Here is a 17,550-nt window from a genome sequence, read left to right as displayed (position 1 = left end):
CATGCTTTCCTGAAAAATGGATATCAATATATACTTGGGGAAAAATGTAAGACAAGGCATAATCTTAGAAGTGACCTGGATTGAAGTCTTGCCTGAGTCATTACACCTCCAGGGCTTCCACTTCTTTATTTGCAAAGTGAGGGGACTGGAATACATACATGGTGGCTAAGGGCTCTGTAAATTCTGACAGTCTTTAAATTCTGAAAATCTTTAAATTCTAAAAGTAAACTTCCGTAAAATTAAAAAGACTCAAACACACAAAAAAATCTTGCTGCTGCTAAGAGAAATTCCATAGACTTCACTTGTCAATAACAAAATATTCAATGAATAAAGTAAAACCCAAGGGAACATCATCTTTTTGTCCTGTTCACCACGGCAACCTAGTAAACTGGCCCAACTCCATCAATCTGAGGGTCTAAAGATTGGAATAAACAAACACCACATGGTAAAATAGACGCTCAATTACATTAATCAGTGCCAGTTCAAGCTCGCTCCATCATGGCTGTTTGCATCACAGAAAACTCTGCAGTAATTAAAAATAGCTAAAAAAAACATTGTTCACACTGGTAAATAATGTTATCAGTTGAGTACCTAACAATCCATATCTAATGAGTTTCCTTTTCACAATGGTTTTAGAAGGCCTGATCCCAAACCTTTTTTCTTTTTCTTTTTTAACAAATGAAGAAACAGAGGTTCAGAGAAAGGAAGTGACTCGTCCAAGGTACACTGTTAATTATAGGTAGAGCCAGAACCATGACTCAGTTCTTTATTCCTAGCATGGAAGGCTTCTCATCTCATAAGAGTAGCTTTCATGGTCTCCATAGAGGAGAGCGAGCACAGCCTAATGTTAGATGGATCCACAGAACACAGTGGTTAAACCCCAGGGATGTGCAGATGATGAATCAACAAGGGAAGCCCAGGGAGGGCCTGAATTCCTACTCCACCTCTCAGCCCCTGGATAATGAGGGCATCAGAGGCCAAGGTAGGCTTCCCAATTGCATCAGTGGGGAGACACGGTGGGCACACAAAGAAAGCTATGAAATTAAGTATCCAAGGACATGTTCTGAAACAAAGCCAAGGAAGCTTTTCCACCTTGATCATCACCAACAGTCAACTACCAAGACACTTGAGCAAACTTCTGATTTAAAAAGAAAAAAAAAAACACAATGAGGCAAATATTTGGTGGGTGCCCAGTATGTACAGGCAATGTGTTTAATATTCTCACTTTTACTGTTTTATTTGACCCCCTCCCAAATTTTGTCAGGTTAAGTCTTTTCATTCCTATTTTCCAGATGAGGAAACAGGTAAGGAAAGGTGTCACACAGATGGTAAGTACAGAATGGTACACACAGATGGTAAGTACAGAATCTTGATTCAAACTAAGATCTGCTGATCCAAAGCCACTCACTCCACTATGCTTCTGGAGTCTTTTTCTGGCCTTTGGGCCATCCGGTTGCTTGAGCTGGGCCAAGCCACTAACTTCCCCCCAAAGGGGGACAAACATCTGTCCCATCTTCTGGAACCAGCCTCTAAAAGAGCACACTGGTATTTATCTAGATTCTACCCAGATGCACTGAGTTCATAATTCATTTTATGAGAGAAAAGACACAGGCAATAAACAACTTAGCTTGGAAGTTAAGTTGGCCACACAGTTTTCTCCAGTGAAATAAAATGTTTTCCAGTTAAAAAAAATTACCCCCGGGTCACAACTTCCATAGTCAGATCATGGAAGCCCACTTCAAGCACACAGCATATTATTAACAAATAACCTTCGGAGAAGAGAGATGCTCTCGGCGCCAGTTGGGGAAGAAAGGACTATACTTACACTTATGTCGAGACTGCAAAGGCTAACAGCATCTTCATCTTGGGTGCTCTGTTTCCGTTTTTGCTGCAAAACAAACGAAAAAACAAAGTTCAAAGGTAAGTAGGGGTTATGGCTTTGATTAAGGCAAGAAAAAAAGCAATCAAATAGCACATGCAATCCTTATCATTTCTACCATGTTACCCAAAACCTTTAACCAAGCTATGTAAATGAACACTTCTTTTTTTTTTTTTTTTGAGACAGAGTCTCACTCTGTCGCCCAGGCTGGGGTGCAGTGGTGTGATCTTGGCTCACTGCAACCTCTGCCTCCTGGGTTCAAGCGATTCTCCTGCCTCAGCCTCCTGAGTAGCTGGGATTATAGGCACACGCCACCATGCCTAGCTAATTTTTGTATTTTTAATAGAGACAGGGTTTCACCATGTTGGTCAGGCTGGTCTCGAACTCCTGACCTCGTGATCCGCCCTCCTCAGCCTCCCAAAGTGCTGGGATTACAGGCATGAGCCACCGCGCCCAGCCTATAAATGAACACTTCTAAGAAAGCCTAAGAAGTTATGAGAAACTATTAAGCTCTAGGATAATTGGTTTGTGTTACTATTCTTATGCTTGCTGTTACAGTTTGTTTCTCTTTGAGTTTCATTTTTTTCTAAATGTCTCCATATATCAAGGCTTAGAAATTTAGATACAAAGTTCAGATTCTGACTAACTTGGAAGAGGAGATTAGATTGGAAAGAAAATCTAATTCACTTGAAGATATTCCATTTTTAGAGGTGCTTTGTACTTGAGTAATTTAAACTTGCTCTAAACCTTATCCAGCGTCCTAATGTAATCACAGAACCCTAATGTTGGAAAGAAACTTAGACATCTTCTCCAACTTTCCTGCTTTATAGCCATATGATTTTTAAAAAGTTATCACTTGGACTGAAGATAACTGTATTTGAAATAAATTTATAAATTTATGACCAGGGCAGTCTGCCAAGTTAGATGTAAAAAAGTATGTTTTTCTTTTTTGAGACAGGGTCTCCCTCTGTTGCCTAGGCTGGAGTGCAGTGGTGTGAACACAGCTCACTGCAGCCTTGACCTCTTAGGCTCAAGCAATTCTCTTGCCTCAGCCCCCCAAGTAGCTGGGACCACAGGAGCACACCACCACACTAGGCTAATTTTAGTTTTTGTAGAGAGGGGGTCTTGCCATGTTGCCCAGGCTGGCCTCAAACTCCTGGGCTCAAGTGATCCTCCTGCCTTGGCCTCCCAAAATGCTCGGATTACAGGAGTGAACCATTGAGCCTGGCCTTTTTCTTTTCATTAGAAGAAAATGAATGTAATCTATAAGCCACAATAAAGCTCATCAAAGATACATTCACCTCTCTTCTGCACCCCCAGCTCAACCAATCAGTCAAGTGTTTCTTCAGTCCGTAACCTGTGACTTGCTAGGTCTTCTGATGTTACTTAGAAGAAAGCTACCAGAAGACCAGAATCACCAGCATGGGGTTAAAGGAGAGTCTGAAGACATCTGTAGTCTTCAGTCCCAAAAGAAGTCAGCCTCCTCCTCTAGTGGAACCCTGAGCTTGAACAAAGGCAGAGACTGGAAAGCAAACAGAACTACTCTTTTTTATATTACTATAATTGTTCTATTATTTTTTTCACTTCAATTTAACAAAGGTTTGTTGAGCATTTACTATGTGCTGGGCCCTGTGTTCACTCCCAGAAATGCAAAGGTCAGCAATTCTCATGGTTAAGGACCTCACACCCATGTAGGAGAGACAGGCCTATTATGATGAACTATAATGCAATAAGAGCCAAACATCCTAGAGAAAGTCACTTTGCTTCTCTGAGGCACCTTTTCTCAACTCTAAGGTGTGAGCAGAGGTGGTGGTGATGGCATTAGCTTCTATTCTCAAAGAAAGAGGAGTAAACATAGTAACGCGTTTTAGAGCTTAGTAGAGTGCCTCGTACACAGTAGGTGCTCAAAACATGGGTTGGAGGGCTCTGGGAGGACCGTGAGGGAGGTCTTCCCAGAGGAGGAGGCATTTGAATAGGCCTAAAAGATGAATAAGAGTTTGTCAGACAAAGATGGGGAAGATATTGGGGCCTCTTTTTGCTAAGCAGCTACCTAGATATTTAAAATCCCAAAGGTCAATATGGTCCTATCCAGAGCAGTGGCGTTCTAAATCTATACATTTTTCCACTGAAACAGTGGTGCAGCGTGCAACAGAATCACCTGAGGAATGATTCAGAGATGCTGATGCCAGGAGCCATCCCCAGGAATGCTTAATCAGCCATTTGGGAGGGTGCCCAGGAATCTGCATTAACAAGCTCACCCAGTGACTTTTAGGAAGTCAAATACTCCACTCAGCGTCCTTGAGAGAAGCCTCGAGAAGATGCTGATCACAACTCCTGGCACAGCTGCCATTTTTGAGGATGCTTCATGTTTGTACAGGGGCCTGATCCTTAATGATTCACCATCCAGGTACAATTAAAAACAGCACTTCAGTGCCAGTGAAACCAATTCACCAGCTTATATTTATATGGTGACTTTTTGAGCCAGATATGGTATGGGATAATTTCCATCCTACAGGTTAATAAACTGAGGTCAGGAGAGAGAAGCAATTTGCTCAAAGTTACATGGTTACAACATAACACTCTGAATCCAGGATTCTAATTCCTAGGGCAAAGCCTTTTACATACACTGTTCAAAGGTTGGTGGCAAATAGGTTACATCTCACTTGCCATCCAGAATGTCTGGTAGTGTCTGCTTGGAGCACTGTATTGAGGACTGCACAGCATAGCAAGCCAGAGAATGCTGTGATCACAATCAGCAACACGTGCTAGGCAATGAATTGGGGCATGGCAGCATAGGCGTCCTGCTGCCTAGAGTAACCCCATGCCCTTCTTGAGTTCTACTTCTCCTGTCTTGGGAAGCTACAGTATTATACCTGAGATCTTGGGAGGTATCAGGAGGAGGTTGAGACTCTGGGATGTTATCTGTAGAGTAGAAATATTGCCTTCCAGGTAAGGGTGTTGTGAGGATCATAGATGTTGGGCGACAAGACCTGGCACATAGTAGGTGCACAGTAAGTGGCAGCTCCTGTTATGAACTGCCCAGACCACAGGCTACACCGATACATGCTGCAACCTGGTATTACCAGATTACTGAGTTTTATGGTGCTACAGTTCCATTCCTTGAGCTCAATGATTTTGTCAACCTGACATGTTGACAGTAGCTTAGATGCACATTGATGCAGGAAAGTGAATAATAAGAGAAGCTCCTCTCCTCACAGGCATGCAGCTCTCTCCGGACCAATTCAACACACTACCCAGCTTTGGAGCCAAGCCTCATGAGTTCCCCCAACCCAGTTCCTGCCAGATACTGCCACCTGCTCCAAGTGTCAAATCCAGAAGACAAATGGCCTCCAGTGGTCTTTTTAATTCAGCCATAGACAGTCAATCTGGGATAGAATGATCTCCTTAAGGAACCCACATGTTTTATAAAATAAAAACTGCATGAATTATGAAAATGAATTTTCTTTTCAATTTTCTTACATAGGGAGGTGACTGACCACTGCCAGCAACAAAAAAGTAGCCTGAAGTTTAAACTCTGGGCTCAGAACAAAAATTTCACAAACCATCACTTAGTCACTTGTTCATTTGCTCTGTGTTCACTGAGCACTTTTGACATGCAAAACCCCATTCTGGGTCCTTGGATATAGCAGTGAATGAGCCAGGCATGTTCCCTGCCCACTAGTTTGGAGTAAAAATAAAACAAAGTAATTACAGATTGTGATCTCTGTTATGAATGAGCCAGATAAGGTGCTAAGACAGAGGCTAGCAGGGCAGACCCATTTTAGAAAGATAATTTTATTTAATTGTTTTCTGGGTTTTGGTTGACCTTTTCATGAGACATAAGCCCATGAAGGCAGGACTTGGTCAGTTATGCTCACAGTCCCAGAGCCTGGGACAATCCCTGGTACACAGCCAGCTTCCCTTAAAATAGCATTTCTGGATTTTGTTGATGCTCTTGGTCCTCCTCCCTTTGCTTGTCCTCTTCACCAATTGCCCAACTCCAGAGGGCCACAGGAAGAGAGAACAGAAAGGACCTGGTGAAGAAGGGCGTACAGATGGAAACACCACATAAAGACATTTCACCTTCTACCCAGGAAGTGGAATTTCTAGAATATTGGGATGTTGACCTCATGCCGGTGATCTACAGAGTAGCTCATGGAAGAAATCACCAGTTGGAAATAAGCCACGGAAACATAAACAAATGAGCATCTCAGAAAGCAGAGAGTGCAACAGGACACAGCACTCACTGAACTTCACTGGAGCTACTAATAATAATAATTCACACTGATAATAATGGAAGCTTTAGCCTATTGAACGCTCACTACATGTCAGGCACACAGCTAAATCCTTATATGCATGATCTCATTTGATCCTCGTAACTACCCCAGGAGGTAGGTGGATAATGGTTATCATCTCCATTCTACAGAGTAGGAGATGAAGGCTCAAAAAGGGGCAGGAATTTGTCCAGGGTTTCATGATTAGCAAGTGGCAGAGCCTGGATTCAAATCTGGGTCTGTCCTACTTCAAACTATGTGCTTCCCCACCATGCTGTCCCATCCCAGAGTCTGGGATGGCACATCAGACCTGCACAGAAGGTCTAGGAAGGTGTTGCGCATGAGGAACATGGCAAGAAAATAACCTTTATTGTACTAGAGAGACTGGTCTTCAAGACCACAGCACACACTGTCTAGATCAAATCAATTTTGTGGTCCTTTCTAGTTTTAAGAGCTATCAGTGTCTACTATCAGGTAGCAGGCATTGGTGGCAAGCACTGGTGGCAAATAGGTTACGTCTCACTTGCCATCCAGAATGTCTGGTAGTGTTTGTTTGGAGCACTGTATTGAGAAGGATTGCACAGCATAGCAAGCCAGAGAATGCTGTGATCACAATTAGCAACATGTGCTGGGGAACGAATTGGGGCACAGCCGCAAGGGCGTCCTGCTGCCTAGAATAACTCCATTTCCTTCTTGAGTTCTGCTTCTCCTGCCTTGGGAGGCTACAGTATTATACCTGGGATCTTGGGAGGTATCAGGAGGAGGTTGAGACTCTGGGATGTTATCTGTAGAGTAGAAATAATGCCTTCCAGGTTAGGCTGTTGTGAGGATCATAGATGTTGGGTGACAAGACCTGGCACATAGTAAGTGCACAGTAAGTGGCAGCTCCTGTTATGAATTGCCCACAGGAAATAAAAAATGCCATTTTACTTCCTCTGCATCAAAAACCACTGATCAGTTACCTGGGGGCGTTCCCAGGCAGGAAGGGCACTGTGTGTGAACTGTGCATTTGCACACTTGGTCTGACAGGTTTCCAGCCAATTTGAGGAGCCAAGGACCCACCCTGTTATTCTTGTCAAATTTACTGAAGCAAATGCACAGTCCACTTCCCTTTCAACCATGAAAACAAAGCACCTTGGGTGAGCCCAATAATTGTGCTGTAGTCTCTGCACTCTGATTTCAGCACATAACTTTAACCCCTCAGTGCCCTGTGCTGAGCAGTAGGTCAGTGAATAATTTCTAAATGGGTGACTAAAAGAAAGAACGAATAAAGGAGGCCAGTGTTTTTGAGGTGACACCTTTTCCTTTCATTAACCACCTGGTGGCAATAGGGCAGCCAAAATTAAATCAAAAACCTCAAAAGTGAAGGTCATTGAAGGCTTAAATTCTTCAACCTCAAATCTCCTTGGAGAAAAAACCTGCCCATTCAAGCTAAGATTCTTGTTTTTCAAATAAGAGCTTTTTTTTTTTTTTTTCTTACCAGCGGGGGCATTTATTTTCCTTAAAATGCAAAGACATGTTAAAAGAAATTACAGTTCTTTAGACATTGGTCCAAGTGGGACATTGGCCATTTCCACTCCTATGAAAAGGAATGTCAGATCTGTTCAAGGGTGAGGCACATCCCTGTCCAACAAATCTATCTATGTACTGCCCTGGGCGACAGTCTGGGGACTCAGTCTCTGTGCTTTAAGAGCAAGTAATCGAAGATTGATAATACCTCAGATGGAAAGGAAACATCCAGCTGAACCAAACCCTAAATGAACTTAATGGGCACCTGACCCCTTTGCCTCAATGCCACATGCCTATATGGGGGCAGGGAGAAAGGCAGTTACAGAGGAGAATTTGTGGACACAATAGACCCGCATGTAGTCTCTAAGTCCTTAGCCCTGCAGGTTATGTATTTGCTATAGACCACTTTCTAGAAGTGCTCAAGTGCTGAAAAAACCCTACCATGCTTCTTAAAAAAGCGACCAGGGGGCCAGGCATGGTGGCTCACGCCTGTAATTCCAGCACATTGGGAGGCCGAGGCAGGTGGATCACCTGCGGTCAGGAGTTCCAGACCAGCCTGGCCAATATGGTGAAACCCCATCTCTACTAAAAATATAACAATTAGCCGGGTATGGTTGCATGCGCCTGTAATCTCAGCTACTTGGGAGGCTGAGGCAGGAGAATCGCTTGAACCTGGGAGGCGGAGGTTGTGGTGAGCCGAGATCGCACCATTGCACTCCAGCCTGGGCAATAAGAACGAAACTCCATCTCAAAAAAAACAAAAACAAAAACAAAAAACAAAAATGACCAAGGGGTCCCTTTGCTAATTTGCAATAGAGCAAAATCCTGTGCATATTCCAATGTGAGGTCTCATGGAGATATGGGTATTCCTGGAAGGATCAAGTGAACACTGCCAGAGACTCTTTACTGCCTCTGTTTGAGAGATCCTGCTAGCTTGACCTTCACCTGAACCTTTCGACCCACTTTCACAAACATTATTGTTTCCAGGACACTCTGTGGCTATCTCTTTTTAGGGTTGGCTACCTTCTGATACCACAAGGCAGACATCTGAATCTCATGGGTAAATAACTCATGAACAAACTGCCTTTTTGGTTGTCCTGGGGAAGATTCTCTGTGAAAAGCACTGATTCTATCCTCATCCGACAACAGATTTTCAGAAGAGCTGGCCGTGGTCCAAGCCTGAATAGCGTGTCCTTACCTGGCTTAACTTCCATCCTCTCCAGACCTCCTTTGAGGTTTTGAGAAAATCACCAGGTGCCTTCCAATACAAAAGTGGAGGGAAACAGACGCTGGAATTGGGCACCTACTATGAGCCGAGGACTATGCTCTCAGTTTAATGGATTGTGCCATTTAAGCTTCTCCTCAGCCCAGTTTAAGTAAGCCTTGTGGTATTCATTTTAACAGAGAGGAACGCTGAAGCTCAGGAAGGCTTTAGTAACTTGCTCAAGGTCACAAAGTGAGTGAGTGCTGGAGAGAGGATTTTCTGGAGGCCACCCTGACTGCCAAACCACTGACCTCTCTGCATATGATGCTATTTCTCTTTGTACATTGTTTAAAAACAATCTGCGTTTCCTTTAAATTAATACATACAAATAACGTAAAATACATTTAAATATTTGTTTCATGGCTGGGCGCAGTGGCTCATGCCTGTAATCCCAGCACTTTGGGAGGCCGAGGTGGGTGGATCACCTGAGGTCAGGAGTTTGAGACCAGCCTGGCCAACATGGTGAAACCTCATCTCTACTAAAAATACAAAAATTAGCTGAGCGTGGTGGCGTGCGCCTGTAATCCCAGCTATCCAGAAGGCTGAGGCAGGAGAATCGCTGGAACCCAGGAGGCAGAGGCTGCAGTGAGCCAAGATCGCACCACTGCACTCCAGCCTGGGTGACAGAGCAAGACTCCTCAATAAATAAATAAATACATAAATAATTGTTTAAAATCATATGTGTTTTAAAATATAAAAAGACCCACAAGGCATTTACCTACATACCTCAAAGAAACTAAGAGCATAAATGAGACAGTTCAAAATGCAGTTCCACCTTTGCTACTTGGTGTGATCTTGGGCAAATTACTTCTCTATTCCTTCATTCACTCAACAAATATTTACTGAGCATTAACTATGTGCCAGGCAGGTTCTAGGTGTATGGGATACGTCAGTGTCTATAAAGCAGTTCTATAAGCTTTGGTTTTCTCCATCATGGGGTTATTTCAAGTATTAAAAGAAATAAAATATTTCAAACAGAGCCAGACATATGGCAAGAGATTTGAAAAATGTAATTATTATTGCTACTGCGGTTATTACCGTAATTACTATTACTACTGCTGTCACTGCTGGCATAATTATTTTGTTGTTATTGATGTTGAGAGTCAGGCAGGGAGGGTATTAGAGATGGCAGGATCCTGCAGAATGATGGGCAGGAGACCTGGTATGCTGCCTGATTCTCTCCAACTACCCAGGTCCCAGAGGACTATCCACAAACACTCTCAGGATACCTTCAGTCACATTTGCACTGTGTCGTTCCCACTTCTTTCACAGAGACAAGGGCTACTGCAAGCCTGACTTAATTTTAAATGGCCAAGATTGAATTGACTAGTGTCAGAACAACCCTGTTATTTAATCACTGGGCTTTTCTATTTAATAACCAGGTGACCAGAGCAGCAAAAACGTACTGATTGAGAGAGTGCAGCTCCTGACTTGGCAGCAAATAGTCCCTGATTAGTCATTTGTAATTATTAAATTCAAACCAGATCTCGAAGCTTTTTGATTTATCTCTTTGCTGGCAAACAGCTTTGGTGGTTTCAGAGGCTTTGATGCCTTGCCTTTCATCTGCTCTTTCTTTGGGGAAAGATTAGCAAAAGGATTTTGTGTTCTTGTACTTGCCCTTAGCTGGAACTTGACTCGCTAAATTCACGTTTTAGCAGGGAGAGGATCCACATTTTGTTTTTCTCCAGTCTGAAGCTCCAGAAGTGAATGAGAGAATTGAGAGAAGGAGCACCAACTCCATTTTTAAAAAGTAAAAAAAAAAAAATAGAGATGAGATCTCCCTATGTTTTGCAGGCTGGTCTCAAACTTCTGAGCTCAAGCAATCCTCTCCCCTCCACCTCCCAAAGCACTGGGATTACAGGTGTGAGCCACCGTGCCTGGCCCCTACTCCATTTTTAGTACACTGCTTTTTTTTTTTTTTCCTTTTCCTTATTTTTAAAACATCCTCCTTTTTCTAGCATCCAGGAACCCCAGTCCTTTCTTCTAGGCTCTCTTCAATGTGCTCACAGGGTGGAGAAATGGGAAATCATGATGTTTTCAGAGCTACGGGGAACTAAATTCTAACAAATATGCAATTATGTGCTCAGATACCACTAACCATAGGTTGAAGATGTTAGGTAGACTCTAAAGTCAGTGTTTGTGAGTTTACATCTTAGTTAAGCCATTTATTTGTTGCGGAAACTTAAGTGCATCATTTTACTTCTCTGCACCTTAGTTTCCTCATATAAAATGGGGATACGAATAGTACCTCCCTCCTAAGGTTGCTGTGAAAGTTAAATAGATCAATGTGAGTAAAGAGCTTAGCACAATGCGTGGCCCTCAGCAACTACTCAAATATTAACTGTTAATGGTAACAGTAGCAACAGCAGCAGTAACAGCAAGTAAGTACAGGCACTGGGGGGAAAATCATGGGGAAAATACTTAAAATGTCTAAAAGTCTACTCATTAATTTGATGTTGGCAAACTAGGAAAAGCCCCTATTATGATCTTAGCCATGGAACACCTGGCCCTTAACTTGTTTGGAGGTACAGATGAGACAGTCTTAGCCAAGGAAAGATCCTCTTCTCCCGCGGGAGGGAAGACATGTCCAACCAAACAAGTGGGAGGAGGGAGGAGACCTAGCCAGCCTGACAGTGCCACCACCAACCCTGATGGCTCACAAGCAGCAGGATTCACTCTGTCATTCAACAAACATTTACAAACTGCTTTTCCCTCCAAAACACTCAAGGCCAGGGGAGCAGGAGAAAAGACATAAAACTCATCCATCCAGGACAGAGGGCTGCCAAATATATTTTCCAGAAAAATTGTCCCAGAAAAAAAAATACAGGCATCGATCTAAGGTGAGAGAAGGAGTCCATATTCACAAGGATTTTCAACAGTGGATGTGACACAAAGCACAAAATTGCATTAACCAGAGCACTTTTACTAGGCCTTCTAAATTACTGTAATTATTATTTTCTACTGGTTCTCAGGTACACCGAATTGGATTCACTGCAATCCTTGGTTCATAATATGCTATGGTGCTTCCTTGGCCCACCTTTATATGTTTATTCACTTATTTTTTAAACACTATAACAAAATCCTACTTATTAAAATTCTTCACTGATGGAATGATTTGAAGCCATTATCAACAAAAAATATTATCTATATATATGCAGTTTAGGGAGTGTCCAAATCATTGTTTAATTTCTAGAAAATTACTCTATGTAAATAATCAGCTTAGATTGTCCAACTGCATAATTCAAATTCAAAGTGCTCATCATCCACAACAATACTGGGAACCTGAATTTACAAAGAGAGTTGTCAGTTTTTCGCTCACTTGGCTTGTGTTCCCGCTTTCTCCTACCTAGAATTGCTCCTAGTTCTGGTAATGTCTTAACAGCCACAACACCCCATGAGTTCATGAGCAGTTCCCCAAATGCCAACGGGCAGGCCTTTAACCCTAGGGAGAGCAGGGTGCAAAGCTCCCTTTCAATCATTGGTGTCTAGTACATCTACTCCTTGGGGCAATTTGCCGCACAAAGCAGAGACGAAAAATGGTAGAGAAATGGGCTGCTCTTGTCAAGCTATCCTCTAAAGGACATTCCTTTAAGTAAACAAAAGGTTCCCTTGTACAACCATTTGGTGTTGTCTACCATATAAGAACTCACAACTTCAGCTGCCAAAATTCCATTTCTTTATTGTATATTCTGGCTGCTTAAGGTAGTCCCTTCCCTTTGCTGGGATTTTTTATTTTATTTTATATTTTTAGAGATAGGGTCTCACTCTGCCACCCAGGCTGAAGTGCAATGACATGATCACAGCTCACTGCAGCCTCGAACTCCTGAGCTCAAGGGATCCTCCCACCTTAGCCTCCCAAGTAGCTAGGATTACAGACATGTGCCACTATGTCCAGCTAATTATTTTACTGTTTTGTAGAGATGGGATCTGTTTTTGTTGCCTAGGATAGTCTTGAACTCCTGGGCTCAAGTGATCCTCCTGCCTTGGCCTGCCCAAGTGCTGGGATTACAGGCATGAGCCACCATGCCCAGCCCCTTTGCTGGGATTTATAACAACTGTCTATTAAGAATCCACTGCCAGCAGGGCACAGTGGCTCATGCCTGTAATCTCAGCACTTTGGGAGTCTGAGACGGGCGGATCACCTGAGGTCAGGAGTTCAAGACCAGCCTGGCCAACTTGGTGAAACCCCGTCTCTACTAAAAATACAAAAATTAGCCAGGCATGGTGGCGTGCCCCTGTAGTCCCAGCTACTCTGGAGGCTGAGGCAGGAGACTCACTTGAGCCTGGGAGGCAGGGGTTGCAGTGAGCTGAGATCGCACCACTGCACTCCAGCCTGGGTGACAGAGCAAGAGCAAGACTCTGTCTCAAAAAAAAAAAAAAAAAATCCACTGCCTTGCTGGGTGCTTTACATGTATTATAACCAATCCTTACAGCTGTAAAAGAAGTTATTACATATAAGGAAACTGAGACTTAAAGAGTTTAAATGACTTGACTAAGTCTGCTCTAGGAGTATCAGAACCGATCACTCGTGTAGCAGATACAGCCAGCTGACAACCCCTGGGCAATCACTATTTCCCCGCACACTGTGTGGAAAGCACACAAATCAGCTTTCCACAGGCCAGAAATGCCGGAGAATTAATGCCACTGGGATCAGCTTTCAATCTGTGAGGGACTGGGGCTGGCAGATAAATAATCCAGCTTCTGACAGTTTGGTGGGACAACTCTGAGGTATGAGCTCAGTCTTGTACATTGGAATCACCTGGGTCCACTCAACTGTGTTCTTCCTGAGAACAGACACTGCATCTCTTTTGTTAACCAATGTATCTACAGCATTTGCACAGTGTCTGACACATGGTAGATGCTTAATAAAATATTGTTGAATGAATGAAACTAAATAGTGAAATTAATTTATCTGAGTATCCTACTGTTCCTGTGTTTCTACTGTCAAAATTCAGAAATATTGTGGGCCCCAGAATAAAAAATGATATTTTATATACAGTATTTCTTGGCATTTTAGTTCTCCTGAAAAGAAAGTTTAGGCCAGGTGTTGTGGCTCAAGCCTGTAATCTCAGCACTTTGAGAGGCCAAGCAGGGAGGGCTGCTTGAACCCAGGAGTTTGAGACCAGCCTAAAGAGATAGGCAAGATCCTATCTCTTTCTCTTTTTTTTAATTATAAAAAATTAAAAAAAAAATAAATTCTATGGATTTGCTATTTTATGGGCAAATGGGTTCATTTGTTCACACATAGCAGTACTTGAACATTCTCTGTGTGCTGGGTTAGGCCTTAGAAACGTCCAGGAAAGTTCTAAAAAAGAATTCCATTCTTGGTAAAACACTGATTTCCTGGGAAATGGATTAAATGCTGGATAAACATGCTTTGATTCTGCAAAAGCCAGGTCTCCATTTCAGACTTCAGGATGAAAGTGATTGGGATGAACTTTGAAGCAAATACTCCGGATTAGAAAATTTAGCCCAAAGTACTTTCCCCCATCCCTGCAGCCCATTTGTGGCTCACCACAACTTTTGCTTTTTACTCAGAACTTGACAGAACATGACAGTGTCACTAAAGAAGGCGTGCCCTGAATACCTGCATATCCCTGGTGTTTAGGGGCCCTCTACCTCCCTCCCTCCCTCCCTGTAATTTGGGGTTGTGGTGAACCCCTCCTCCACTTTCAAAGACAGCTGCAGGAAGAAAATGTCCCTCTAATCGCAGCTGACTTCTTTCCAGGCGCTGCATCAGAAATAGGAACTGGCTTTCACGTTATTGTTCTGACAGATTCTCTACGGACTATCGCCAAGAGCATTATTCCCGAGTTAGTCATGACTACTCTGAAAGACTGGTGGCCTCCCCTGGGCTGAATGAGCTCTAGCTGGGCAGAGAGAGGGGCCTTTGTCATAGAAATGGTCCATGGCTGCTCCCGAGGCTCCAGTTGCCTCCAATGCGGACATACAGACAGAGGCTGTGTTGGCATATTCAGGTCCATTGTTCTTTTTTTTTTTTGAGATGGAGTCTTGTTCTGTTGCCCAGGTTGGAGTGCAGTGGCGCTATCTTGGCTCACTGCAAGCTCCGCCTCCTGGGTTCATGTCATTCTCCTGGCTCAGCCTCCCGAGCAGGTGGGACTACAGGAGCCCGCCATCACGCCCGGCTAATTTTTTGTATTTTTAGTACAGATGGGGTTTCACTGTGTTACCCAGGATGGTCTCGATCTCCTGACCTTGTGATCTGCCCGCCTCGGCCTCCCAAAGTGCTGGGATTACAGGCATGAGCCACCGCGCCCGGCCATTCAGGTCCATTGTTCTGAGGGAAAGAGTATTCATTATTACGCAGTTACTTTCCTTACAGTTGTTTCTTTCCTACTGAGAGACAGGGGCATCTTTAAGGATAAACACCCAGCCTCTTGGGAGAGTTTCCAGTTTTGTTTGGAAGAGAGCTATTTTTGATTAAATAATTCTGAAATTATCTTCTTGGGCCTCAGGAATTGTGCCTCAGCATGAGGGCCTGCAGGCACAGGGGGCTGGCAGATCCTGCAGAGCTGGCAGCAGCACGAATGGCCTGATGCCCCCTGGAGTTGTGTGGTGAGAGGATATTAGATTCCCTGAAGAGGAACAAAGGAACACAGGCCTTCTTCTTGGGGAGGGCAGAGTGTGCAGTTTATTTGAGAATGTATTTTATTTTTGGCAAGTTTATTTTAATATAGTTTCAAACTTATAGAAAGGTTTGCAAGTCCAGAATAAGATACTCCTGAAAATCCTTTACTCAGTGTCATGGCCGCCTACAGCTGACCTCATTTGCTCCCTCTCTCTCTCTTCCTATATGTATGAATATAAAATATTTTTCTTCCTAATTATTTGAGAATGAGTTGCAGACATTATGTCCCTTTAGACCCTCAATACTTCAGTGTATATGTCCTAAGAACAAGGGCATCCTCTTACACAGGATAATTATTATCAAAAGCAGGAAACTTAACATTGACAAAATATATCAACTCATTCACCGCTTTTTTTTAAAAGGTGCCAACTATCCCAATAAAATATTTCATAGCTATTGGTTTTCCTGCTCCAGAATCCAACTGAAGGCCCTGCATTGACTGCATTTACTGTCACGTGTTCTTGAGTCTCCTTGAATCTGGAACAGTTCCCCAGGCTTTCTTTGTGTTTCTTGATTTTAATGATTTTGAAGAGGACAGGCCAGTTATGTTGTATAATTTCCCTACCTGAGGGTTTACTGGATGTTTTTTCATGATTAGATTCAGGTTGCACATTCTAAAAATGTCTAGAGTAATAAGAGGATTTTTTTTCATGTGGTGTATTTTTCACAGGAATATGTCAGAAGTGACAATGTAGAGTCTTTCTCAGCACATCACCTCAGAAGACACGTGGCACTAGTTTGACCCAACATTGGTGACATTGGCTTAGACTATTTAGTGAGGTGGCATCTTCTAAATTTCTCTACTGGAAAATTACTATTTTTCTGTTTTTAAGTAACCAGCAAATTGAAAATATGGAAGTGTCTTCTTCCTCATGAAATGTTAACACACTAGTTTTAGTGTCCACTGACGATTTTTCAACTCTATCATCCCTTCAATGTTTATAAGTGATTCTTCTACTGGAGGGAAGAGCTTTCCATTCTCCACCATTTATTTATTATTTACATCCATGTCGGCTGATAGATTCCAATTTTATTTAGTGGGTTATGATCCATTACTATCATTTTTCATTTTGATGCTCAGATTGTCCCAGACTTGTCTAGGGAGAGCCCTACAACCTGGTGCCTGTGTCCAGCTTGTTCACATGCCCATCATTCTTAGGGCACTTCATTACTTTTTGATACAAACAGATGTTCCAAGATCTTCCTATATTCTCCCTGCCCCAGTCCTGGAATCAGCCTTTTCTCCAAGGAACTCTGGTTCCCTTTAGTGGAGGAGTATTTAGAAGCCAAGATCTGGGCACTAGTTATGTTTTTGCTACGGGGGGGCCACTGCTTCTAGGCCCTCTCAGTAGATACAGAGAAAAAACATGCATGTATATATGTATAACCATGAACTCATTCTGATGCTTTCATTTCCAATCTATCTATATGTATCTTTTTTTTTTTTTTTTTTGAGATGGAGTCTTGCTCTGTCACCAGGCTGGAGTGCAGTGGTGCGATCTCGGCTCACTGCAACCTTCACCTCCTGGGTTCAAGCCATTCTCCTGCCTCAGCCTCCCAAGTAGCTGGGACTACAGGCATGCACCACCATGCCCAGCTAATTTTGGTATTTTTAGTAGAGATGGGTTTTCACCGTGTTAGCCAGGATGGTCTCGATCTCTTGACCTCGTGATCTGCCCACCTCAACCTCCCAAAGTGCTAGGATTACAGGTGTGAGCCACTGCACCTGGCCCTATTTTTATTTATTTATGTATTTTTTATTTTTGAGACAGGGTCTCAGTTCTGTTGCTCATGCTGGAGTGCAGTGGTGGCATCATAGCTCACTGAAGCCTTGACCTCTGGGTCCAACTGATTCTCCCACCTTCGCCTCCCAAGTAGCTGGGACTACAGGTGCACACCACCACGCCCTGCTAATTTTTGTATTTTTGGTAGAGACGGGGTCTCATTTTGTTGCCCAGGCTCGTCTTGAACTCCT

At 43.1% G+C, this 17,550-nt stretch overlaps 1 protein-coding gene across 7 annotated transcripts in view; it reads right to left on the bottom strand.

Moving 5' to 3' along the window:
• The window catches only part of ARHGEF3 (Rho guanine nucleotide exchange factor 3), a 349,765-nt gene that overhangs the window by 154,066 nt on the left and 178,149 nt on the right, over positions 1 to 17,550 (bottom strand). For all 7 annotated transcript variants that reach the window (XM_054482009.2, XM_054482014.2, XM_054482010.2 and 4 more), the window contains one exon: positions 1,826 to 1,888. In XM_054482009.2, the coding sequence (XP_054337984.1) occupies positions 1,826 to 1,888 (63 nt within the window). The remainder of the gene's footprint in view (positions 1 to 1,825; positions 1,889 to 17,550) is intronic.

This window comes from Pongo pygmaeus, chromosome 2 (genome assembly GCF_028885625.2).
Source record: "Pongo pygmaeus isolate AG05252 chromosome 2, NHGRI_mPonPyg2-v2.0_pri, whole genome shotgun sequence".
Classification (NCBI taxonomy): Eukaryota; Metazoa; Chordata; class Mammalia; order Primates; family Hominidae; genus Pongo; species Pongo pygmaeus.
The sequence above is the reverse complement of the archived record's forward strand: the minus strand, read 5'-3'. Positions and strand labels throughout refer to the sequence as shown.